The sequence below is a fragment of the Lontra canadensis genome, unplaced genomic scaffold, assembly GCF_010015895.1.
Source record: "Lontra canadensis isolate GAN:19392208 unplaced genomic scaffold, GSC_riverotter_1.0 scaffold67, whole genome shotgun sequence".
NCBI classification, from domain to species: domain Eukaryota; kingdom Metazoa; phylum Chordata; class Mammalia; order Carnivora; family Mustelidae; genus Lontra; species Lontra canadensis.
Window position 1 is genome coordinate 2976499 of NW_022631061.1, and position 22833 is coordinate 2999331.

The window sequence follows — 22833 nt, forward strand, 5'->3', positions numbered from 1 at the left end:
GGGCGTCCGGAGCTCAGCCTACTGCGGAGGCGGAGGCGGGGGAAGAGGCAGGACTGTCAGGTCCTTTCCGTGGTCCCCAGGACTCTGTGCCCTGAGGCCGGTGGTCCACGTGCAGGAGGAGCAAGCCGAAGCAAGGAGATGAAATCCACGGCGGATTCATGAAGGCTTTATGCAAAAGGTCCATGAAGATCGGTGGAATTTCCACATGGAAAGGGATCCAGGGAGAGGAGCGAAAATGCAGAGTATGGTGTGGAGGGGGAAAAAAGGAAGAAAAGTTAAAAAAACAAGTCGGGAGGCCGTGGTGGGCAACTGACTCCACATCGGGGCCGGCTTGGGAGAAGTCAGTGCTGGTCAGAAGTCAGCACCCGACCCGCCCGCAGACCCCGGCCCCTCTCCCCGCCCCCAGCGGGGAGAGGCGGGAGAGGGAGGCGCGGGGTCTCGCGCGCGGCTGTTTGGTCCCCTCTCCCCCGAGGCCAGGCCCAGCACCCCCGGGCCGTCCGTCCCCACCCCGGCCCCCGCGGTGTCGGCCAGGCCGGGGGCGGGCCTGGCCCCGGGTGTGGAGCAGCGGACCCGAGGGGGATGAGTAACTCTCCGCGGCAAGCAGGCGCGGCCGGCCGGGAGCGTGCCAAGTTCCAGCCCGACGCGAGCTCGGTCCGCAGCGTCCGGGGTCGTGCCCGAGGCCCCGGAGGGGCGGGCGGCCTCACCCAGGGCGGATAAAAGGGCGGCGCGCCGCGGGCCCTGCTTTCTCCACGCCGGGCCTGCGTCGCGCTGTTCGCGGGCGGGCACCTGACGCCGGAGCCGGGCGCGCGAGGCGTGTGGGCACCGCAGGCAGGGCCATGGCTGAGGTGGCGCGCGCGCCGGCCACTAGGCCAAGCCTGACCTCCATCTCGTCGGGGGAGCTGCGCAGCCTATGGACGTGCGACTGCGAGCTGGCCCTGCTGCCGCTGGCCCAGCTGCTGCGCCTGCAGCCCAGCGCCTTCCAGCTGCGCGGCGACCAGCTTGTGGTGCCCGGCCCCGGGGGACCCGCGGCGGCGCGCGGGGGCTTCAACGTCTTCGGCGACGGCCGCGTGCGCCTCGACGGGCAGCTCTACCGCCTCAGCAGCTACATCAAGAGGTGGGTGGCCTCGCCGGGTCCCCGCAGAGGCCTCCACCCTGCTGTCGTCCCCGGGAGCGCAGGGACCCCTCACTCCCTCTGAGTACCCCTTCCCGGACTCCTCTTCCCCTCTTTCGTGACACTTGTAGGTTTGCCTCATTGCTAACGTCACCTGGAGGTGCACAGCTCCCCCAGCCCTGGCCTTTTCTGCCCTTTGCCTTGGCATCTCTCAGCTGCCGCTTGAAGCCGCCCAAGAGGGCATCAGGGCAGGCGCGTGGTGTAGGGCTGGGTGGGGAGCTCGTAACTGGCGAGTGATTCTCCCTTTCTGGCTCCTTAACTGGGTCAGATGAGCGCAGATGGAGACACACCCTTGTAGGGGTATTTGCAGAGGAGACTCATGCCCTGGTTTTGGATTTGTGGGGAGGGGAGAGGCTGCTCAATTCTGTTTTCTCCTGGCTTCATTCAGGGAGGAGACCCCCTGGAAAAGCCGGCAAAAGTTCAAAGTCTCCCATCTTTGGCCTGCCTTAGTTTTCAAAAAGAAAGAAACTATGGCTGAGAAAGGAACAAAGCCCGGTATGAAGTCTAACCCAGGGCCGTGTGGGCTGTGATGTGGGTAGGCGAATTCTGGGAAAATCGGTGCAATGAGTGTAGCTTCCAGGATCCTGGCGCAGAGCTGGGCCCAAACTTAATTTGATGGCGAGTGCCCAGGATGCTTAGCTGTTGTGGCCAAAGTGTCTGAAGCATTTCTTAGCAAACTTGCAGCCAGCAGGCTGCAGTCCATCTGAAACAGGCTTTGATCGTCATGGGATAGAGGAGGGAGCTTCATGCTTGATTCTACGTGGTCTCATGCCTTCCAGAGGTCATCCTGTACTTGCGCTTGTATGTGTGGGGGTGGGGGCTGGGGGCGGTGTCTTCCACTTGCGCTGCAGAACTGAGTTTCGGGAAACAGGCAACGCAGTCTAGATTTTGAATCAGAGATGCGTAAGCTGGCCAGCTATGAAGATATAAAGACTTTGCTACTGGGAACGACAGCAGCACTGTGGCACCTGGTGGGTGGGATGGAACCAAGAAGGGCAAGCAAACAAAGTGAGATATTTAAAATGCCTTCATCAAAGCTGCTGGGGAAAACGTTGCTTTTCCACGCAAAGATAGTGAGGGCTTCGAATGCCTGAAAACAGTTCTGCAGCAAGAATTTCTCCCTTTCTTAGTGAATTGAATATTCTGACCCATAAGCAGGGGATGATGGGAGGAACTGAGTTAGAAATCATACTTGCAAAGATGGAAAAAAAAAAAAGGTAACCATTGTATTTGAGCACAGAGTATGAAGATTAAAATGTCCAAAATTAATTGAAACCATAGGTTAGACTTTTGACAGAGCCAGTTCCCTCAATCTTACCAAGCAGTGTGACAAAATTTAAAACAATGTTGAAGTCTGGTTATTAAACCCTTGCTTTGAACACCTCCTACACAAAAGACTATTAAGCAGCAGTGGTCTCCTGGCAGTTTAGAGTTCAAAATAAATAATGACCAGACCGGAATGCAGAGAGGTTGCAACAACAAGGTTCTCATTGTCCAAGCAGTTGAGGGAGGGCCTGTGGACCCGGGGACAGAGCAAGGAGCGTCTGAGAATAATTTGGGTGATCGAAGGAACTATCTGTGTTTCTCTCAGGGGACATGCTATGGCAGGGGAAGTAGATTTTTAGAGGTGGGTGTGCAGTCCTGAAAGACAAACCTGATCTAGATGGAGAGAGCCTTCTAGAAAGGGAGGGAAGACTGGGTTGTGGGCAGCAGTGAGAGGTTTTGTTTTCATAGAGCAGAAAGTGGGCGCACAGTCAGAATGCAGACATCGAAGTTGCCTCCTCAGATCTGCCAAATTTACCCAGTTGTCTTTGGCTTTGGGGATAGCATACAGCTTCCTCTCTCAGAACATTACTCCAAAGCAGTGATTCATTCCCTCCGTCCCTCCCCCCTTCTCTTCCCTTCTCCCTTCCTTCCTTCCTTCCTTCGTTCCTTCTTTCCTTCTATAAGCTTTGACAGTTTTACTAAAGAAAAACTGCATGGTTTACTTCTTACTCATCTGTTCTGGCACAATTCTAAAGATCACAGAATCACCTGGATCAATGATAGCTAGCGTGCGCCTTTTCTTTTCTGCATGCTATGCTTCATTCAGCACTATTGCCACTCCACGCTGGACGGCAGTTTTGGCCGACAGGACATAGTACTCTCTTCCCGACTTCCTCGAGGTCGGGCAGTGTTGTTCAGGATGATCCGTTTCAATCAGTTTTGCCTCGCCAACCATCACAGTCGGCTTGTACCCCAGCACGTATGTCCCACTTTTCATGTCCAGTCAGGACCTAGAGTTGATGGACTCCAGAAATGTAATTTTTCATCTTTTCTGGGGCTGCCCTATTCCTACCTTAGGTGTGGGATGGCCTCCAACCAAGAAGAGTTGCCAAGATGGCCAGGGAATGAGAAAGGCAAGCAATGATTCTTAATCATTTTAGACTAATAGAGCTCCTGAGAATTTCTGTAGATCATCTCCCCAGAGGTGTGTGTGTGTGTGTGTGTGTGTGTGTGTAAGCTTGGATTTCCTTTCTGAGGCCTTGGAACCCTGCGCTGTGTCTTTCATGAGGTCCTTTCCTCAGGAAAAGGTTTAGGGCTACTGAGCCTGACATTCCTCTGATTGACTCATTCAGACAATAGGAGGATGATAACAAGAGGATGGCTCAACTTACTTGGGTGTGTCTTCTGATACCTGAACCTTTTTGAAATTCGTGCCCACTAAATATACCTGAGGGAAGCTGTGGTGGAGGGGGGAGGCTTAAGGATGGTCACTGGGGCTGTAGAGCTCCTGAGAGCCTTCTTGAAAAATCTATTCTAAATTAGGGGGCATGAATGGTAAAATCTTCCTTGTTATTATTATTATTTTTTTTCTTTCAAGCTCAGAATTTCCATTTGTGTTGCGAACAAAACCTCCTTGGGCTACCAGGTGTAAATAACCACTAACACAAACACTTTTTTTTTCCTCTTCTATAACGTGATGCAGTGTCTTAGTGAGATTTAGTGGCATGTGTTTGGCAAAGAGGAAGGCCATCCTTCTTTTCAGAGGTCCCTGAGCACGAGTGAGGTATGTTGTAATAATGGCGGCTGCCGATGGTCACTTGGGCACCAGGAACAGCACAAAGTATTTCACAACTCTTACCTCACAAAAGCTTGCACAGTTGGCACCATTGGTGTCTCCCTTCTTTTTCCAGGTGAGGAAATTAGAACTCGGGGAGATCAAACAATTTACCTAATCCAGGGGCTGATGGGTCCTAGAACCAGGCCTTCCATGTCGCGTCGGCCCACTGTAAGCCTCTGCACTCAGCCAGCTCCCGAGAAGCTGAAAGGATTCTGGCTTCCAGGAGACAGCAACGGCTTTCTCCAGAGTCTCCTGAACTGGCAAATAAATAACTGGGATTACAGCAGACAGTACATCTCTTTTATATAATCAGGCAAAAAGGGGAAGTAAATCTGGTGGCCTTGAGGAGGCCACTGGAAGCAGAGATGTGAGCTGCTCCTGCCCATAGGTGACCAGCTGTTAGATGGTGATGGGGACACCCGTCTGGAGGTCAGCCACCTGGGGCAGGGGCTGCTGGGGGCAGTGGGGAGATGCATGGGCCCAGGTGGGGAGGAGTCAGGGCTGGAGCCTGGGGAGGTCTTGCCCCTACCTGCTCCAGGAAGTAGCGGGCTGTGTCTGTGGGCCCAGGCTAACGTCTCTGAGTCAACCCTGACTGGAAGCAGGAGGCTTAGATGCAATTGAGACCCCATTTGCTGTGTGCAGCCCTCAGGGGCTCCGTTGTATCCTTGTGTCTGCTCCTTTGCCTTGATCTCCATGTCTGAGTCTCAGATTTGGTGACCTGCCCGGGATAACAGCCCCTCACTAGGACGTATAATGCTAGTGATGAAATCATCGTGTGTTGAGCTATGATTTGTATGAGATGACATCTAGAATCGGTGTGGATGAGCACAGGGGTCAGGACCAGATTGCCTTAGTTTGAATCCTGTTTCTGCAGCTTAGCAGCTGGGGGACTTGGGAGATGTCTTAATCTCTGTGACTCCATCTCCTCACTGTATGATGGTAATAATAGTACCAACGGTCTTATAGTGTTGTTCAGAATTTAAATTCATAAGGTCCTTTAAGCAGTTACTGGCACGTACTGATCGCTGGACACCTGTAATATTATTAAGCAGTCCCAAAGCAAGCACCTCACACACATGATCAAATCTGTTAGCTTCCTAATGGAGAGCCTTTTGTTAGCCAGATTTTACAGGTGAGGAAACTAATCTCAGCAAAGCTAAAAAAAACTTGCTGGAGTCACAGAGATAGAACTTGAACCCAGATCTGATGATTCAAAAGCCACGGGCCTTTACTGCCTTCTTTCCTCATGAGTCTTGCTCTGGACCTCCAGCCACATGCTGGTCCCCTTCTGACTCTCAGCTCACCTGGTCCTTGACAGATGGCCATCTGCAGGCCCAAGTGAGGCCACCCCACAGTCCCCAAGGCTTGACTAACCCGGGACTCTTCCTGGGGACGCCTTCTTCCTGCTTTGGTCCAGCCGGTGGTGGGACCTTTTGCATGACAGAACCATCCCTCTTGTCTGTCTCACTCAGCTCAGGAAATGGTTCTCAACTCCAAAGTCCTCCTGCTTTGCTTTTTCTTATTTAAATAACCAGAACATAAGCCAGTGTCTCTGGGATCCCTGAATGCAGAGAGCTGTGCATTTCTCTGGCATTTGTACGTTTGAGTCATTAACTTGTTTGCGAGCCTCTTAATGGCAGGGACCACATCTTCCATCAGTGCTTCTCAAACTTGAAACAAGCACACAGTTCTCCTGGGGAGCTTATTAAAACACAGTTTGTAGGTTGAATAAGACGGGAGGGAGGGGCCCAGGACTCTGCAGTCTCCCCAGCTCCTCCGTGATGCCACTGCTAATGGCCCAGTGATCATGCTTTCAGCAACAAGGTTTTACCAGTCTGTCATCTTATATTTAAATGGTGCATTTTCTTATGTCTTTCTAATAGACTAGAGGCTCCTTGGAAGCCAGGCTATTTCCTTTTTTGTGTGTGTGTGTGTGTCCCCAGTGCCCAGCACACGTGCTTCATGTTTATTGCTTGAATAAATGGAAGCATGAATACATCATTTCTGCCCCAGGACGGGGGGCATGTACTGCACATCAATAATGAATGAATGAATGAATGAGTAGATGAACGTGTGTGTCTTTGATTCAAATCAAAGAGTGATAAATCAGAAAATTTTGCTTCTGTAATGTAGAGCTGGGGCTTAAGGAGGGGAGGAAGTGAGAGAAAAGGAGCCGTCAGACAGCTCAGGCTGAGGCCCCACATAAAGCTGTCATGTTAACACTGGAAACACAGCAGGTTCATCCTGCTTGCTCCCAAGGGCAGAGTGCTTTTGCTTAGTGTCACAGCAAAGGATTAGGAAAGCTCTAAGCTATTTCTGGGCCTTCTACACAAGGACTGTTCCACATGCGTTCCTCCTTTCCTGGGCTCTACTCTCCATATTTTTTTAAGTGAACACACACCCGGAGACACGCATGCGCATACACATACACCCCCTCAGACAGAAGCCACGGGTTTGAATTCTCATTGGCCTCTGCACACTAAATTGCCAGAGCCAAGGGAAATTTGGAGCAGCTTTGCAGATTGTGCCAGAAATGATGTGGAACCTGGAGGAGCCTCCAGAGAAAGTAGGCATCTCAGAGGGGAATGATCTGATCTCTCAGACACTCTGGATTTGCTAGAAGCAAAAATACAGCGTTCTTTCTTGGTCTCACCTTCCAGACATTGCCTTCGTTAAGCTTTGTGTTGGCCTTCCGAACTGAAAAGGGGAGGAGGAAATTGGAGCAAGGAAGGAAAATTCTTGCTCATGTATTTTTCAGATGCTCCTGTTGTCCTTTCTCCTGGTCACTCAGATGAACACAGTCCTGTGTGTGTGTCACAAGTCTGTAGAACTTCACCCTACGGCCAGCAGAGTTGGCCAGGATTAAAGACACTAACCATGTTTGTTGAGCAGCTACTATGGACTCAAGTACCAATGTCTTTATTACTTGTGCTGCCTTGAATCCTCTCTAGAAGGAGATCCTGTTATAGCACTTCTACAGATGAAGGCACAGGTTCAGGTGGGTGAAGTAATACATTCAAGGTCACAGTGAGTTGTGGTTCTGTAGCTGAGTTCATACAGTCAGTTGGGGCATGAATTAGATCTTCTTATTTCAAATCACTAAACATTGCATCCCATTGGTCTGCCTTTCAATCTCTGGATTGAAGCTGGGCATAAGAAGTTTCAGCCTAGAAGCATTTTGGGGCCAGGGTAAAAGCAATGAAGACATGAGAGTTTCAAGGAGCTGCCTTAAACCCTTTGCTTTTCATCCTCAATAACTTCAGCAAATATAATAAACATCCAGCACCCAAGAAGCAGTATTTGCATCAGTAATTCAGAAATCCACATGATTAAAGATGAAATAACTAGTCCCTAAAGTAGTCTGGTAAGGCTTATCTTAAAACAAAGCCAGTGATCGAATGTCAGATATTTAAATACCTAGGAGACTTCACAACCAGGTCCTCAGTCTTTTTGTATTTTAGTGACTTACGTATCCAAATTTTGTAATAGTGAATTCCAAACGAATGCTTACATTTGTTAATTTCACTGGACTTTGAAGGGGTTTAACAATTGTACCATCACTGGGAGGCTGGGAATGATGAATTAAGAAGGTATTTCTTATTTCTGACCGGGTTTAAATAGAGAGTTCATTAAGTAGGGATCTAGCTACAATCTCTTGTCTGTAAATTCTGTTACAGAGCTCTCACATAAATAGCAGCATTTTCACACATCTGTGGCGTCGTGATAACTGACATGCTCTGTGGTGATGTTTACAGCCCCGTTAAGATCCTAAAATGCCTCTAAATCATCAAAGGGAGATTAAATTATGTTGAGCATAGTTTTATTATTCAGGGCATCTTATTAAATTCAGACTCCAGAAAGGATGACTCATGTATAGGTTATGCATTAAACTCTGTGCGGCTGTCTGGAAGGCCCTCCCCCACACCTCCCCTGGCCTGGTCCCCCTTCTCTGATCATGAGAAACAACAGCTCTTGGAGCCCCAAAGCATTCCACAAAACTTCCACAGTATTCTAGGGAAAACTGATTATTTTCCCAATCAGTGGTCATTCTAAATTGAGATTTTCATCCTTTTCATGTAAGCTGTGGGTTCGTCAGTATAAAATCGATGGTCCCTCCAACTGGATGTTGACTGCTCTTGAGGGCGGAGGCAAGTACTACGCTGCCATTTGCCCCATCAGAATAGTAACTGGGATGGCGGATTTTCCAGACACACTGTATGTCCGTGCCATGTACATGCCCTAGAGAATGACACTCAGACCGCGACTATTGAGAGAGCAGAGGAGTCACCCCGAGGAAAATAAGAAATGTTTAAATGGCTAAAAATTAACTCTGTGGTCTACAATTTAGGAGAATATGCACATCGGCCTTGGATGGCTCAGGGGCTGCCCGACTCTGCCCCAGCACCAGGCATAGATCTTGTGGGGGTTTACTTCAGTTGGACTTGTCCTTTTCTTCTTCTGTGGTTCCAAGGGTTGTCTTCCTCTTCTCCTCCTTGGTGCCTCTCCCTACACCCCTGCAACCACAGACCTCACTGACTCCGCAGCCTCTGCCAGGCCACGCTTGCCTGCCCGTGGCAGGTCCTGGGCAGTTGAAGAGATGATGGCAGAAGGCCTGGGAGGACACAGGGAACCCCTGTCCTCCCACCTGCTATCCCAGCCCCACCTCACAGGCCCTGAGCCCCTCTGGTGTGATGAAGCCCGTGCGATGCTTGTCTGGTGCCCAGCATATTATCGGTGCCTGGCGAATGCTGTTGAATGAATGAATGAATGAGAGCAAATGAACTCCTCAAATGGTAATCCCCCTTTCTTCCTGCTTCTCTTTTGCTTCCTTTCTTTAGTGCCTTTTGGCTGTCAGCCAATTAGGACAAAAGAATGGGAACATTCTCTCCCTGCTGATAAGGAACACTAGGGCCTCTCTCTCTTTCGGGTGCCCCATCTCTCCCATTCTCGCTGGGTACTGTGGTAAGGTGCCTCAGGTGAGGATGAGGGTAGGAGATGAACCACAGAAGGACCATAGAAGATCCCTGGTCTGCATTATCTTCTGCAGTCTGTTACCTTGTCATTTCCGCTGGTCCCCACCGCTTACCCCAGACTCCAGCCCTCCTCACCCTACTCCTGAGTGTTAACACCTGCACACCCCTCCCTCCCCTGGGAACACAGCCGCCCTGCATCCCCTTCTCCACCCCAGGACGAGCCCCCTGGCCACCCCCAGTGCCTCCGGCGTGGGAAACGGAGACTACATTAAAAGCCTGGCGAAATACAAGGCAGGAAGCGTTTCAGAGACTCCGTCAGGGGTCAGGTTTTAAAAGCTCTCGAAATCAGGTCTGACAATCCCAGGAAAAAAGATAATGATAGAGATTTCTAAGAAACCAAGCTGGGAGACAGACAAGCCGAAGCTGTGTTTTTCTGCCTTGGGGGTAGGTATCCTCCCACGTGCTCGCAAACCATGCCCCACCGGGTCTCGTGGGCCAGCCCCTCCGAGCTGGTTGTGGGAAGTGGGATGGGGCGGGAGGCTGAGAGGACTGCCCGGTCGCAGCTCCCTGCAGTGGAGATCCCTCCAAGGCTGTGATTTTCTTGTCAGGCACTGGACAGACAACAAGCCAGAGAGAAACACCAGAGCTGTCTCTCCCCGTGACTAGATGCAAGGAGCTAACAGACGGCAGCACGGCAAAGGCGGCCCGTGCTGTCAGCCGGGGCAGCCATTCACTTCGTGCAGATGCACACAGCTGTGCCTGTCAACGGGGAACCGGGTCTGTGTCGAAGAGGGATTGTGTGTGGCAGGCGTACCCTCCTGCCTGCTGGAGGCCACTCCACCTGCCGCGTCCACGTGCTCTGTGAGCTTGGGTGTGGATGGGAAATTAGCCATCTTCTTGAGGGAAGCCGATGTATGTCTTCTTATCAGCAAGGCAGGTAGAAACACTACTTGGAAAATTCGTAGAATAGGGGGAGGAAGCTGGCATGCTGGATGACAGAGTCAAAACGCGAAGAAGTACTCCCCAGGCTGGAATAATGTATGAAAACCAAGGAGGCTAAATTGAATAGGGTCATGGGCAGAAGTTCAACATTAGTGTGGTCTTTTTTTTTTTTTTTTCCTTCATTGCGCAAAGCTCAGGATTACAGAGATATGAATTAGTTCATAGGAATATTGGTTGATTGCGTAATCTCTGGAGGGGCTGGAATCTTGTCTTGGAATTAAAGAAGGGAAGAGGCAGGAGAAGAAAAGGAAAATGTCAGACCCACCAGGTTGGCAGGATGACTGAAGACCCAGTTTATCTCACTCAAGTGTAATTCTTCTTCAATCTGGAGAGATACAGAGCTCTTATTGCTTCGAATTAACTCTTCTAGCCCAAAAGATAGATGGTACCGGCCATCATCTCGTGAGGACTTCCCCTGAGAGCCAAGCATTGCGGCCAGGCCACCCCAAAGACCACAGCCACCTTCGGGTTGTGTCTTGATCTCTCATCTGACTAGGGAGGGGATTTATTTATATGGCACAAAATATGACTGCCTCCATAGGACACATTTTAGGGGACTTCCCTCATGAGATCTGTGAATGTGACATGCTCCTGTCCAGGACATCCTCTTCTTGACCTAGACAGAGGGGGTATATTACATTTGCAATTATCTCTGCTTTTTTCATAGATATGTGGAACTGACCAACTACTGCGATTATAAAGATTACAGGGAAACTATACTGAGCAAACCAATGATGTTCTTTGTTAATGTACTGACCAAAAAAGACACCTCAAAAGGTAGGTATATAAATATTTTTGGTTGGGTTCTGCCTCTTGGGGCTGTGGGCTGTGTCACGCTAATGATGTAGAAGTTGTGCATGGACTAAGCAGGTGAGTGTCAGCTGTGACAAGGGTTGGAGCGAGAAGCAGTCTGGAGTGTTAGACTGTCTAAAGCAGGGCACTAGACTGCAGAACCTCTAAGTGATCTGAGGGCAGAAGCCATCTGTCTAGGAATTTGTCTTAACTTCCTGTCTAGGCAGGAAGTGCTATCGGTTCCGAGACTGCAGGGTTTGAAAAAATGGCTGGGATGATAGTGATGATCTGTAATATTGTGCATCACATACCAAATGCTTACACATGTGAGGCATGCTCTCGTGTCACTAATTGACACAACCCTGTAGGGCTTTCATCCAAATGGGAACATTTTTGAGCATGAAAGTAGGTAGTCTTAATTATGCTGGGACTGAGGTATAAACAGGCACTGACCAAGGGGAACTAGGATGCTTAGTCATCCTACCTATGAGGTGCTTATACCCATTTTATAGATAAGGAAACTAAGGTAAAGAAATAAATGGCAATTGTAGATGCTTTTATGTTTTATGCTATGGCCTTCAAATTTCAATTTTAGGGGTATCTCTTTATTGTTTCTTCTAAGAAATCAGATTAACTGCCAACAACTCTATTAACTCTAGCTCCAATATGAAAATATCTCTGTTTTCCCTTCTTCCTGCTCAGTGTTATGTGGAGAAAGTCACCGGCATCGTGCTCTGTGATAGAGGCAGAATTTCTTAATTCTCCTTCTAAATAGCATTCTTAAACGGAGTCCAAGGTAATAAGAAATGATCTACAAATTCCAAATAGACTTTCTCAAACATTCATTCTCATTCAGATTCGTGGAGCTGGTTCTCTGTTCATTTCATTCAGAATCATTCAGATTCTCTGCTCACTTGATGATTCAGTCACAATGCTCTCTCAGCAGGAGGGGCTGGGAACAGAACACAAGGTAACAAGCCGCGCTTGTTAGAGCATCTGAGCCCCTGATGTTCTTTGGCTTGATGATGACCGGAAACCCCGAGAGTTCTCTAGGAATGTAATTCACAGACATATCAAGTACACCTCCTGCCTGGATTTCGCAGGAGGAATCTTAAGAAAGATTAAGAGACCTCTCCATTTTAGCATTTTAATGAAAATGCAGGGAATGGTACAGGAGGTATTTGTGGATATGCGAGTGGCCTACAAAAGATACAGAGTTGTCTTACAGCTCTTGTGGAAGGAGGTACAGAAACCCAGTGCTGCGTAATTGTGAGGAAAGCCATGAACTAAAGAGCTTCTACGATACAGAAGCTTAAGATGGTCAAATTTAAATTATGAAAATTACAAGTAAGGTAACATGTCTAACCTTGCTGCTAAACTGCACTTTTATGCAAAGTAGAAAAAAGCCACCAGTGGCTCAACACAATTTACTAATACTTTGCAGAAGTTTGTCCTAACAACTATACAAATAGACAATATCTAAGAACGTCGATGGCATCCTCTCGAGTTGTGCAGTGCACAGCCTGACAACCAGTACAATTGTGAACTGTGGTAGCCCTTAGTATCTAATGAACCTAAAGATCTTAGTTTGGTTTGTGTGAAAGTTAATTCGAGGTATCAAATAGCTTGCTTGCTTTGTTTATCTCTGATCTCAAAGAGGACATATTTAAAGTGCCCCCCCCCCCAAAATGGTAATTTGAGAGAAAGGAAATAGGGGTAGAAAAATAAGATGAATAGTGCAAAAGTTAGCTCAAAATATATTCCTCAGGAGTGTAAGACTCATTATTGGTGGACCACAGGTCTGGTTCTCAAAGCCAAGGCAAAATATTCAGTTCTCAAAGTCACATAATAGCTGGTCCACGGCCTTTAGACAGAGAGTGACCATCTATGTTACATTTCTGTCTAGAAAAAAACGCTTGACTAATAAAGGCCATTAAACTTGATTCTGGGGACTGGAAAAGTTAAGAAACCAATGGTTTGTAATACTTCAAGTTTTCCTCATGAGCAAGCAACCTTCCCTTTTCTTAAATTGTATAGAATCAGAATTAGAAATAAGGAATTAAAAAAAAGAAAGAAAAAAAATCAAAACACAACCATCAACAACAAAACAGCTGTCTGCTAGGGCAGTGATGTGGTATTATTTAAACAATACAAAGGACTTCTGCTGGGGACTGTGTTGGGGTGGGGCATGGAGGGGACTCAAGTCTCAGATTGTCTTGATCCTTTAATCCCTAGACTAGCCCTTTGCATGCCAGGTCTTTGGGGAAGGATGGGGAGAGATGGGTGATGGGAGGAGAAGGCCTGGAGCAGCCTCCTTCTTTGGACTTGGCTGATGTTCTGCTTTGCACATGAGGAAATGTTGGTGAGAGCCAAGTCTGTTTAACTGTCCAGCAAAGCTGTTATGACTTTAGCCCTCCACGCTGGATACAGGCCCTGGGACTCCATTCTCATCTGTGATCATTCAGGAGACAAAGTGCAGTTAGGGGAGCTGATTTTCTAACTGGCTGTTACAGTTTCCCAAAGCTTCCTTCACGTCTACAGAATTCTCAGGAACATTTGTAGAAATCTGGTTAGGTTTTTTCAGTGAGGGTCTGAGGGAGCTTCGAGGGAAGTTACAAATGAATAAAATCTCCCAATAAGATGGAAATCACTGCTGCATCGAATGCTAAGAAGTATGTTTATATCACCCATGCACACTTCTATTTGAATTCTGCTTCCTGATTTCTAGAAAGAACATATGCATTTCTTGTGAACACAAGGCACCCCAAAATAAGAAGACAGATAGAGCAAGGGATGGACATGGTAATCTCCTCAGTGATTGGAGAAAGCTACCGACTTCAGGTAAGCCTTGGTCAGTCTGAACCCAGGGCTGCTAACCACATAGAAAGGGGTCTGTGCAGTTCATATAAGGCCTAGTCCCTAGAGCTTAATTATAACCAGACTCATAGGTTTTCTATTGTTTCATTATCACTACCAGTAAAATGAGCTTGGTTTCTAGCAACTGATCTAGATATAATAAATGTCAATTTGACCACGTAGTTCATGGGCTCCGGATAGCTGGGATGCAAATGCCAAGGTCTGTTTTAAAAAATGAAAGTCAGCCGTTTAAATATATCTGTCATAATGAAAAAGAAAAAGAAAAAAGGGGTGTGGTATCTTGGCTATTTGGGCCGTTGTTAATTCAACGGTATAATTCTATAGTAATATAAAATTCTGTAATATAACATTATAGTTATATCCATGACATTAATTAAATGCTTCTCTCTCTTTCAGTTTGACTTTCAAGAGGTGGTAAAAAAATTTTTCCCTCCAGGAAATGAGGTGGTTAACGGAGAAAATTTGAGCTTTGTATATGAATTCAAAGCTGACGCATTATTTGATTTCTTCTATTGGTTTGGTCTCAGCAATTCCACTGTAAAGGTGAAAGGAAAAGTTCTGAATCTGTCAAGTACAAGTCCAGAAAAGAAGGAGACAATTAAATTATTTCTGGAAAAAATGAGCGAGCCTTTAATCCGAAGGAGCAGTTTCTCTGACCGAAAATTCAGTGTAACTTCCAGAGGTATGTTAACAATTCTCAAGTACCTGAGGAAGGTAGTTAAATAAAAGGGTAGAATAATACCATGGGAGTGGAGAGTCAATTAGCTGAAAAAGAAAGGCCTCTTGATAAAGGGGTAACAGAATATCTCATCATTCAGAAAGTAAGAAGCGAAAAATATTTACTACCAAGAAGAAATACGATGACTTTTCTTTTTAGCCTCCTTAAAGTTTTCTGAAATAGCAGTTAGAGTGTGCAGTATACCCAGAATGTAATTTTAAAATATTCTATTCATTGGAATACATAGTACTGCTCATTTAAATATGAACAATAATTTAAATATTAGGAAAAATGATGCTTTCCTGATGTGCACATTCAAGGCAACACATGGTGTCAGCTGGGGGAGATCTGTACCTGATCAAGATATCTATCTTTAAAATATTTGAAAGGGTTCTCCAGAATTTACAAGACCACAGAAGAACAAATCTTGAGAATGCTTAACCTAACAGACCTTAATCTGTATTTGAAAATCCAGTGCCTCCTCCCTAGGAGCTGGTGAGACTTTTCAGTCTGCTTTCGGCTAAGGCAGATGACATCCATCAAGTCTTGTCTGGATGTGTCTTCTGCTGAGCCCATTCTCCTGTCCCACACTAGTCTGGGCTGGAAAGCAATGTTCTTGAACCATGACTCTTGCGGCTAAATGCAAGAAGAAAAGACACAAAGACAAGCAAAATCATACCTATCACTATGAGGCTGCAGTTTAAAAAATGTTCAGATGTAAAAAACAGAGTCTTTATTAATTACATTTAATGAAAGTTGCTTTCTTCCAATGTTTATAGCAAAAATGCTTTCTTCTAAGTATTTCTTGTTTTGGAAGGAGCCCCACCCCCCCACTCGGGCGCTTGCGCATGCTCTCCCTCACCCTCCTACTCCTTCCTCTTTCTTCTCTTCCCCCTGTTCCCTCTGTATCTCTCTCCCTCTTCCTCCTTCATTGTTCACCGCGGGTGGCCCAGCCCAGATGCATCTGCGGCCCTGGCCTCTACTGGCTCTCTGCCCTGGTGAATCAGCCCAGCTCTGTCCACTTGGTCAAAACGGACCTTGGTCCTAGGTGACTAGGCCCCAGCTGTGGGCCTTTTGTCACAAGTGAGCAAACTCTCTGCATGTCTACTCCGGCCTGCGGAAAAGCACGTGGACCATATCCAGCTGGTAGACAAACAGCCAGAAAAAACTGTTCATCTTTCTGAGTTTTTCCAAGGAAGTCAGGAGTCTCCACTAACCACTGAAATGCTGACGTTATATGCTGTGTGAGTTTTAAGGCACTGTTGTTTTCTTAATGTTGCTGTTTTTCCAGTGATGATAGTCCTGTGCCTTGTTACTCTTCTCAGGTTCAATAGATGAAGTTTTCAACTGCAATCTGTCACCTAGATCATCGCTGACGGAGGCCCTTTTGGCAGAATTGCCATTTCCGAGCGTTTTGGAATCAGAAGAGACACCCGACCAGTTTATCTGATTGGACTGAATGTGTTGTGGTCGCTGCTACCCGCCGGGCCCGTGCAAGGACAGAAGGCTGAGGAGAGGCCAGAGGCAATGGGAGGCGGACGCTTCCACCTGCTTTTCCACCCCTCTGCTCCCACAGAAGGCCTCTGCCTTCCATTTCCTGGGTGATGCCTTGGCAGGCCCGATGCAGCTGACTTCAGAAAAGGAGGGCTTTGGCCCCATGGCCTGAAAGGGTGTCCTCTCCTTTTAACATTTCTCCAAAAGGACAGAGGAGCAGCAGAGTCCTACCACCCTGAATGCTTTGCTTAGTGTCCCGGCTTCCTGGGAGCTCCCCTGGCAGACTTTGAGTGTTAACTCTCCACACTGCGTTAATCAGTCCCTCTGCTTGGGACCTCCTTGTCTGAACCCAAACCCAGCAAGCAGGTGGTTAGCAGTGCTATTATCTTGCAAACGTGGCTGGCCAAAAGCCTAGGACATCTTTCACTGGAAGACAAAGAGGTTTCTCATCCTTAGGAGGAACATTCTAGGTAAGGGGTACCCAAGGATTGGCCAGGTTGAGAGGACAGTAACCTTGCCACCCACTGCCTGAAATTTGAGCTTCCTTGCCGGTCTCTCTCATCAAAGTGGCCTGTGTAGAAAGAGGCCAGGTGATGTGGTATCAAACAGTGTTAGGGGAAGGATAATGTACAGGGTGGCGTCCTCTATTGGAAGTTCATTAAGTCAGTTGGGTCCTTTAAATAAGCTTTCGGCTATCCTAACACTAAAAGCAAAATACAAGAAAGCTGTATGTAGCATTACCATAATACATTGTTACATCAATACAGTTTTCATCTCATAGCTACAATGGAGTTCTTCAAAAAGAAAAAAAAATTCTATTTACATATAAAAACCTGCATGAAAGAATCACTACATATGCTTATAATGAGGAAGATTTATGGGTCCTGAGTATAATTTTTCTATCCTTTTTAAACTTCCTGTATTATCCATCTTGATAGCACTACTGATTGTCCCTTCATTTATATTGATATGTTGGGTACTCTATTTGTGCAATTAAAACTTTTCTTAACATTCAACATGGAATCAATTAAATTTGTGACCAAGTGTGTATGAATGTGTGATTTTTCCATTGTGCTTTGCAGGTGGTATATTTGCCTTGTAACTTACTAAATGACAATAAGAATTGTGGTTTTCACAGCTCCTTGCTCAAGAAGAGCTTTTTGAAGAACAGGTCTCTGAAGCATTTGGAGAAAAGAAAAAGACTTTGATACTGATCTTTAACAAAAGGGAAAAAGTTCCTTAATAACAGAAGAGGCTAAACATTTGTTATTCAACTCAGTGCAAAATGAAGAATGTTCACAATAAAATAAGTTTTATACCAGTGCAAACAAACCTTAAGTGGATATCAAATATTAAATACTTCCCAAAGGAAATAGGGAATCTGTTCACAAAAGTTGAAAACGGAGATTTTTTAAAAGTAGCTTAACTGAGAAAAACCATCAGTAATCACTCCAAGAATGGACTAAAGATCTGGAAGTTTTCTTTTATAATTAAAGCCTTTTCTTTTCATCGAACTAAAACCAATTTTCATTGAATACATTTGCTTATTCAATATTCACTCAGCAAAGTTTTGCGAGCCGCTTCTAAGCCAAGATACCCTGTGCTAATTTGTACGTTAACGCGTGTCACAAAGAAGTGCTATTGGGGATTCTTTAAAATTGGTGAAAAGTATATTGGGACAGATCTTTCTGCGTAAACGAGGCTTCCTATAAATGCAGCCTAACTCGAATATTTCAACAGTTCGAGGTCAATGGAAATCTGTAGGACAGCAATGATCTAAGCAATTCATCTATTCATTCAAACCATTCATTCATTCTACAGTCGGACTGAGCCCCTACTCTAAGCAGTGCACGCAGGTGGGTGCTGGTGTGTAAACATGTCTAAAGCCCGGACCTTGCTTTCAAGGAGCTTCCAGTCTTAGAAGACAGGTGTGCAAGCTGAGAAGAACAATTAAAATGAGTGCTACGAGAGAAGTTCAAAAAAGAGAACCTCTGAAACACTTGGGGATCCAGTTTTGGAGGTAAAATTAATGACGTAAAGCTGTAAAACTTGGTTGTAAAACAAATATGTGAGGACGGACTTATCCAAGGGCTTGACTTGTTGAAGCTCTCAGTCCAAGAGTCACCTTGGAGCTATTAATTTATTCCAACAAGAATGCAAATCCAGACATTATCTACAGAGTAAGGGAGGTTTTTTCTCATTACCTCATGGTTATAGTTTGATTTTTGGCTAAAGGATAACATTGCCCCACTTGATTGCCTACCTTAATTATCAGCTCGAATGTGAATGTCTTTTTACTGTTTCAAATCCCCAATCTATCTTCAAAGAGCCAAGTTATGCCCCTATTTAAGAAATTCAAAAGAAAATGCATCCAGTTCTGAAGGGAATTTCTAAAGAATTTCAAAAATGCTTTAAGCAATGGCAGTGTCATTAGAATAAATTATTACTTTGAAGAAGAGAACATTCATTTGGACGGGTAAATGCTGGTATAACAGATTTGAAAGGAGTGTTCACACTTGATATTCACTACTTGAATACACTTGAAAGGACCAGCAGTGTAAAGCATTAGTAATTACCCTGTGGCTGGCCTGGCCCACTTAACCTCTCAAGAGTTCAGAGAAGAGGAACACACAAGAACCAGGGAGGGCATAGCTGGCCCAGGAGGGAGGAGCCGTTTATATTGGATTGACAAGATTTTGACAAAATCAACGGTCTGGACTTTCTGCTATGCCTTTATTTGGATAAAACGGAAATAAGCTTGGCAAGTAGCATTTAGAAGCAGGGCTTAGAATCTGCCCCATTAGATTGGATCGTCCTAACAAAATAGAGAACATTATAGAATTTTCTTTTCTGGACCTTTCAGTAAAAGGATAGCCATTATTCTTGACTGCTTAACAACAGCCCCTCCGAGTGGCAGATAGGAATTCAATGATTTCAGAAAGATCTGGACCTGTGATGGCTAATTTTATGTGTCAGTCTGGCTGGGCAATGGTGCTCAAACATTATTCTTGATATTTCTAGGAGAGTATTTTTGGATGAGATTAATATTTAAATTGGCAGGCTTTAGGTAAAGCAGAATTGCCCCCTACAATGTTAGTGCCCGTCTCCCATCAACTGAAGGCCTGAACAGAACAAAAGACTGACCTCCCCTGAGCAAGAGAAGATTCTGCACAGGTGGCCTTCAAACTTGAACTGCAATGTCCACTCCACCTGGGGCTCCCTACCTGCTGCCCTCCTTTGCAGCTTTTGGGCTTATCAGACTGCACAACTGTGTGAGCCAATTAGTTAAAATGAAATAAGTCTCTCTCTCTCTCTCTTTTTCTACACACACACACACACACAAACACACCCCATTGGTTTGTTTCTCTAGAATACCCTGAATAATACAGACTCCATCACAGAAATTGAGAAAATGTTTTACAAATTAATGAATCAGCTAAAACAAAGGAGAAAAAGCAATATATATATATATATATATATATATATATATATATATTTTAACATGAAGACACTTGAATAAAAGCATTGCCTATTACTGAGTAATAGAAAGACTTTTGCCGAAATGTGCTAAGCTGGAGAAACTTCACTCAGTATATCCATATCCAAAGTACTTGGGTAAACCTGAAGATCATCTGTGACCTCTCCCAGGCTTTTGGAAGCAGTCCCTGAATCTTTTACACATCCTTTGTTGGCTTGCTCTTTGAATTCTCCTATCAACTAATTTCCCATTCTCCTTCTCATTTGGGAGACATCCTTGCCTGTTGTAGTTCCTGGAGCAGAGCCTCTCCAACTTGAATGTGCCTAGGAAACCTTTGGAAGTCTTGCTAAGCTGCACACTCTAATTCAGTAGGTCTGCATTCTAACAAGTTCCTGGGTGATGCAGAGGTTCGTCCTAGCACCCGGCTAGGTCCATCTCAAACTTTATGAGTCATCTGGGGATCTTGTCAGAAAAACAGAATCTCAGGCCCCGCCTGACTTACTGAGTCAGAATCCGTGCTCCCAAGATGCGCAGGTGTTGTGGGCATGCCTGTTTTGAGGAGGAGCACATCTGTCTTTTCCAGATCTGGGCCCCACCTGCTCTTTCCACAACTGCAGACAAGCTCCCATCTCTCTCCATTTCTTACCTACCGCCTACACACTTGGCTTCTCCTCTCTCGTTTGGGTACTAACTCCCTACCTGACCTCTCCCTCTCCTCCAGCTGGAGACACCTTCTTCACAGCAAAAGCTGGGTGTTTCTATCCATGCTGTCCCTTTCCTTTGCCACCCACCTGTCGCTACTCCTTCACGTCATGTTCCCTCTGTGTGTATATGTATGTGTGTATATACCCGGGAATTGGAAACAACCATTTAACATTTAGCCCATTCAATACAACTAATAATACAAATTATTATACAATACATATTTGTATTATAATATACAAATATACATATAATACATATGTATTATTACAACTATACATATATGTATCATGTAATATACATATATGTAATATACAAATATACTCATAATACATAGAATACAAATATACATATCTGTATTGTAATAATACAATTATAGAAATTATACAAATAATTCTCAAATTATTTGTTGATCAATTCGTAACTCTGTAAAAGGCATATTAGTAACCTGCATGTCTTAATTTCTCAATGGTTACCTTTTTCTGGTAGGTGTTATCTTGCTTCTCTTTCCCCTGGAAAAAGAGGCTGGGATTTATGTAAGCTTCTGACCTGGTCCCTTTGCTCTGTTGCTGTAACCCACTCCAGTGCATAATCCTCCTGAGTGGGGGAAGCCCAACTTCCCAGCATGGCCAGCAAGGCCTTTGGCTCAGTGTTGAGCCCATGATGTCCCCTGCCCCCCAGGCCTTCGCTCTGCCTAGTGGCAGCTCTCCCTCTTCGCTTGGTTGCCTCCTAGGCATCCTTGAGAACTCAGATCAGGCATTTCCTGTTCTAGCACGAACTCCCCAAGCTCCCATAATATCCAGGGCATTTCCCTTAATATCATCCTACAGCTCGTTTTCCATGCACAGGCAGTGTTTGTTGAGGGAAAGAAGGAAGGGAAAAAAAAATCATCTTAATCATTGAAAGGGGTTGCCTCAAGCAACCCAAATTCAGAGGCAGGAAGAGCGCTATAACGGTCGTGATAAAATGGACTTGTACCAAAAATCCATTTTGAAGCAGGAATGAAAGACTATAAAAAGAATGAGGCTCAGAATAGGAATAAGACAAAAGAGCAATACCTTAGGTTTATGTGGCTTTATAATTTACAAATTATTGTTAGAATTATTCATCTTTACCGCCCGGCAAGGCAGGCACTGCTATACTCATTTTACAGATAAATTGGGGCTCAGGGATAAGTATCTGCTGGATGCCAAAGGCCCCAGGTAGAAAGTACAAAGAGATCTCCCAGTTCCTGATTTGGTGTGTGGGCCACAATTTCACAGCTTGCCTAAGAGGAGACAAATGGAAGATATTAATAATTCACTTTTGAAATTCTATAGACTCCCTGCTCTGTTTAAAAAAACATATATTTTTCTTAAATTATGCTATGCCAATTAGCTCAGCCATTTTCAGACAGTAATCTGTTATTGGGTGTTATTTTCCTCATTTAGATGCCACTACTAAATCCTAATTTAGACTCATTCTTTTTAATAACACCCACAGAACTCTATACCTTCTATGTGCTCCACCACCATTCATAGCTATCAAATTTGAGAGTCTAGAATGTGTTATATATGTTCCATTATACGGATAGGACTCCTCTCAGAAAATTCTACTTTAGTTCTTAATTTTTAAGCAACACCTTGCATACGCACTCGGGATGTTTACTTTGATGCCTATTCTGTGTCCTTTGACAAACTCCTTTTTTTAAACATCACCTTCATCTAAGGTCCTACTTTCTCAAATAACCCTTTTGCAGAGAGGGAATAGTTGTAAATTGCTTTCTAAATATGTTGCCAGCAGTCTCTAATGAGTACTTCCTCTCTTTTCTTTGCACCCAGGTGGCTAATAGCTGTGTCCTAGCCTAGAAGCATTCAATTTTACTAAGTGCCTACTATGTGTAAGGTAGTTGCCAAGAATATGAAGATAAAAGTTCCTCCACATTCTGGGAAAAACTGTCACACACACGCGGGGGCCGGGAGAGACGCAATTGAGTCTGTGGACATAGAACAATTACATTGTCCATCACAAAACGCAACGGTTCCTGCCAGAAACCTCTCCTGGTGAGGAGAAAGGTGTCATACACCCATCCCTGCCCATTCTTGTTTCCTTCTTAACGCAAAGATCTGTGACAACTTTGGCCACAGTCACTTAAGTTGAAAGTTAGGAAGACATGAAAATTCGCGATTGCAAATCTGACAATACGACTTTCTCTTCAACCTACTCTGTCTTTTTGCTTCTCTCTCCAGATAGATAAGACAAGGCTCAGGAAAGCTCACTGTGAGCGAGGACTATAGGAATGCACGAAAGTAAGAATCCATATTACTGGGAACACGTCTCTGCTTTCCGCACCCGGCCCCCCAGCCTGCCTGATGAAGCGCTCGCCCTACACCTCCAGCAGCTGTCCGCCCCCCAGCTGAGCTGCAGGAAGTGACCCGCGTCTCCATGGCGACGCGTCACAAAGCAGCCGCGAGTCGCGCGCAGTGCGCAGCACCCAGACCCAGCAGCAGCAGAGGGCACCGCCACGGCCTCTCTTGAGCAAGA

At 45.7% G+C, this 22833-nt stretch overlaps 1 protein-coding gene across 1 annotated transcript; it reads left to right on the top strand.

Annotated features, from left to right (window-relative positions):
• Window positions 1-531: 531 nt before the first annotated feature.
• On the top strand, window positions 532-17178 carry MEDAG (mesenteric estrogen dependent adipogenesis). Its single transcript, XM_032880004.1, has 5 exons — window positions 532-1114; window positions 10917-11026; window positions 13770-13882; window positions 14315-14600; window positions 15962-17178. The coding sequence occupies exons 1-5, from the start codon at window positions 837-839 to the stop codon at window positions 16084-16086; spliced, it is 912 nt and encodes a 303-aa protein (XP_032735895.1). The 5' UTR covers window positions 532-836; the 3' UTR covers window positions 16087-17178.
• The last annotated feature ends 5655 nt before the right edge of the window (window positions 17179-22833 follow it).

Bases quoted from the DNA above. Each gene is read 5' to 3' on its own strand.
- MEDAG (XM_032880004.1), top strand. From the start codon at position 837: ATGGCTGAGGTGGCGCGCGCGCCGGCCACTAGGCCAAGCCTGACCTCC. The intron at 1,115-10,916 runs GTGGGTGGCCTC...CTTTTTTCATAG, and splicing joins CTCAGCAGCTACATCAAGAG to ATATGTGGAACTGACCAACT. The intron at 13,883-14,314 runs GTAAGCCTTGGT...TCTCTCTTTCAG, and splicing joins GAGAAAGCTACCGACTTCAG to TTTGACTTTCAAGAGGTGGT.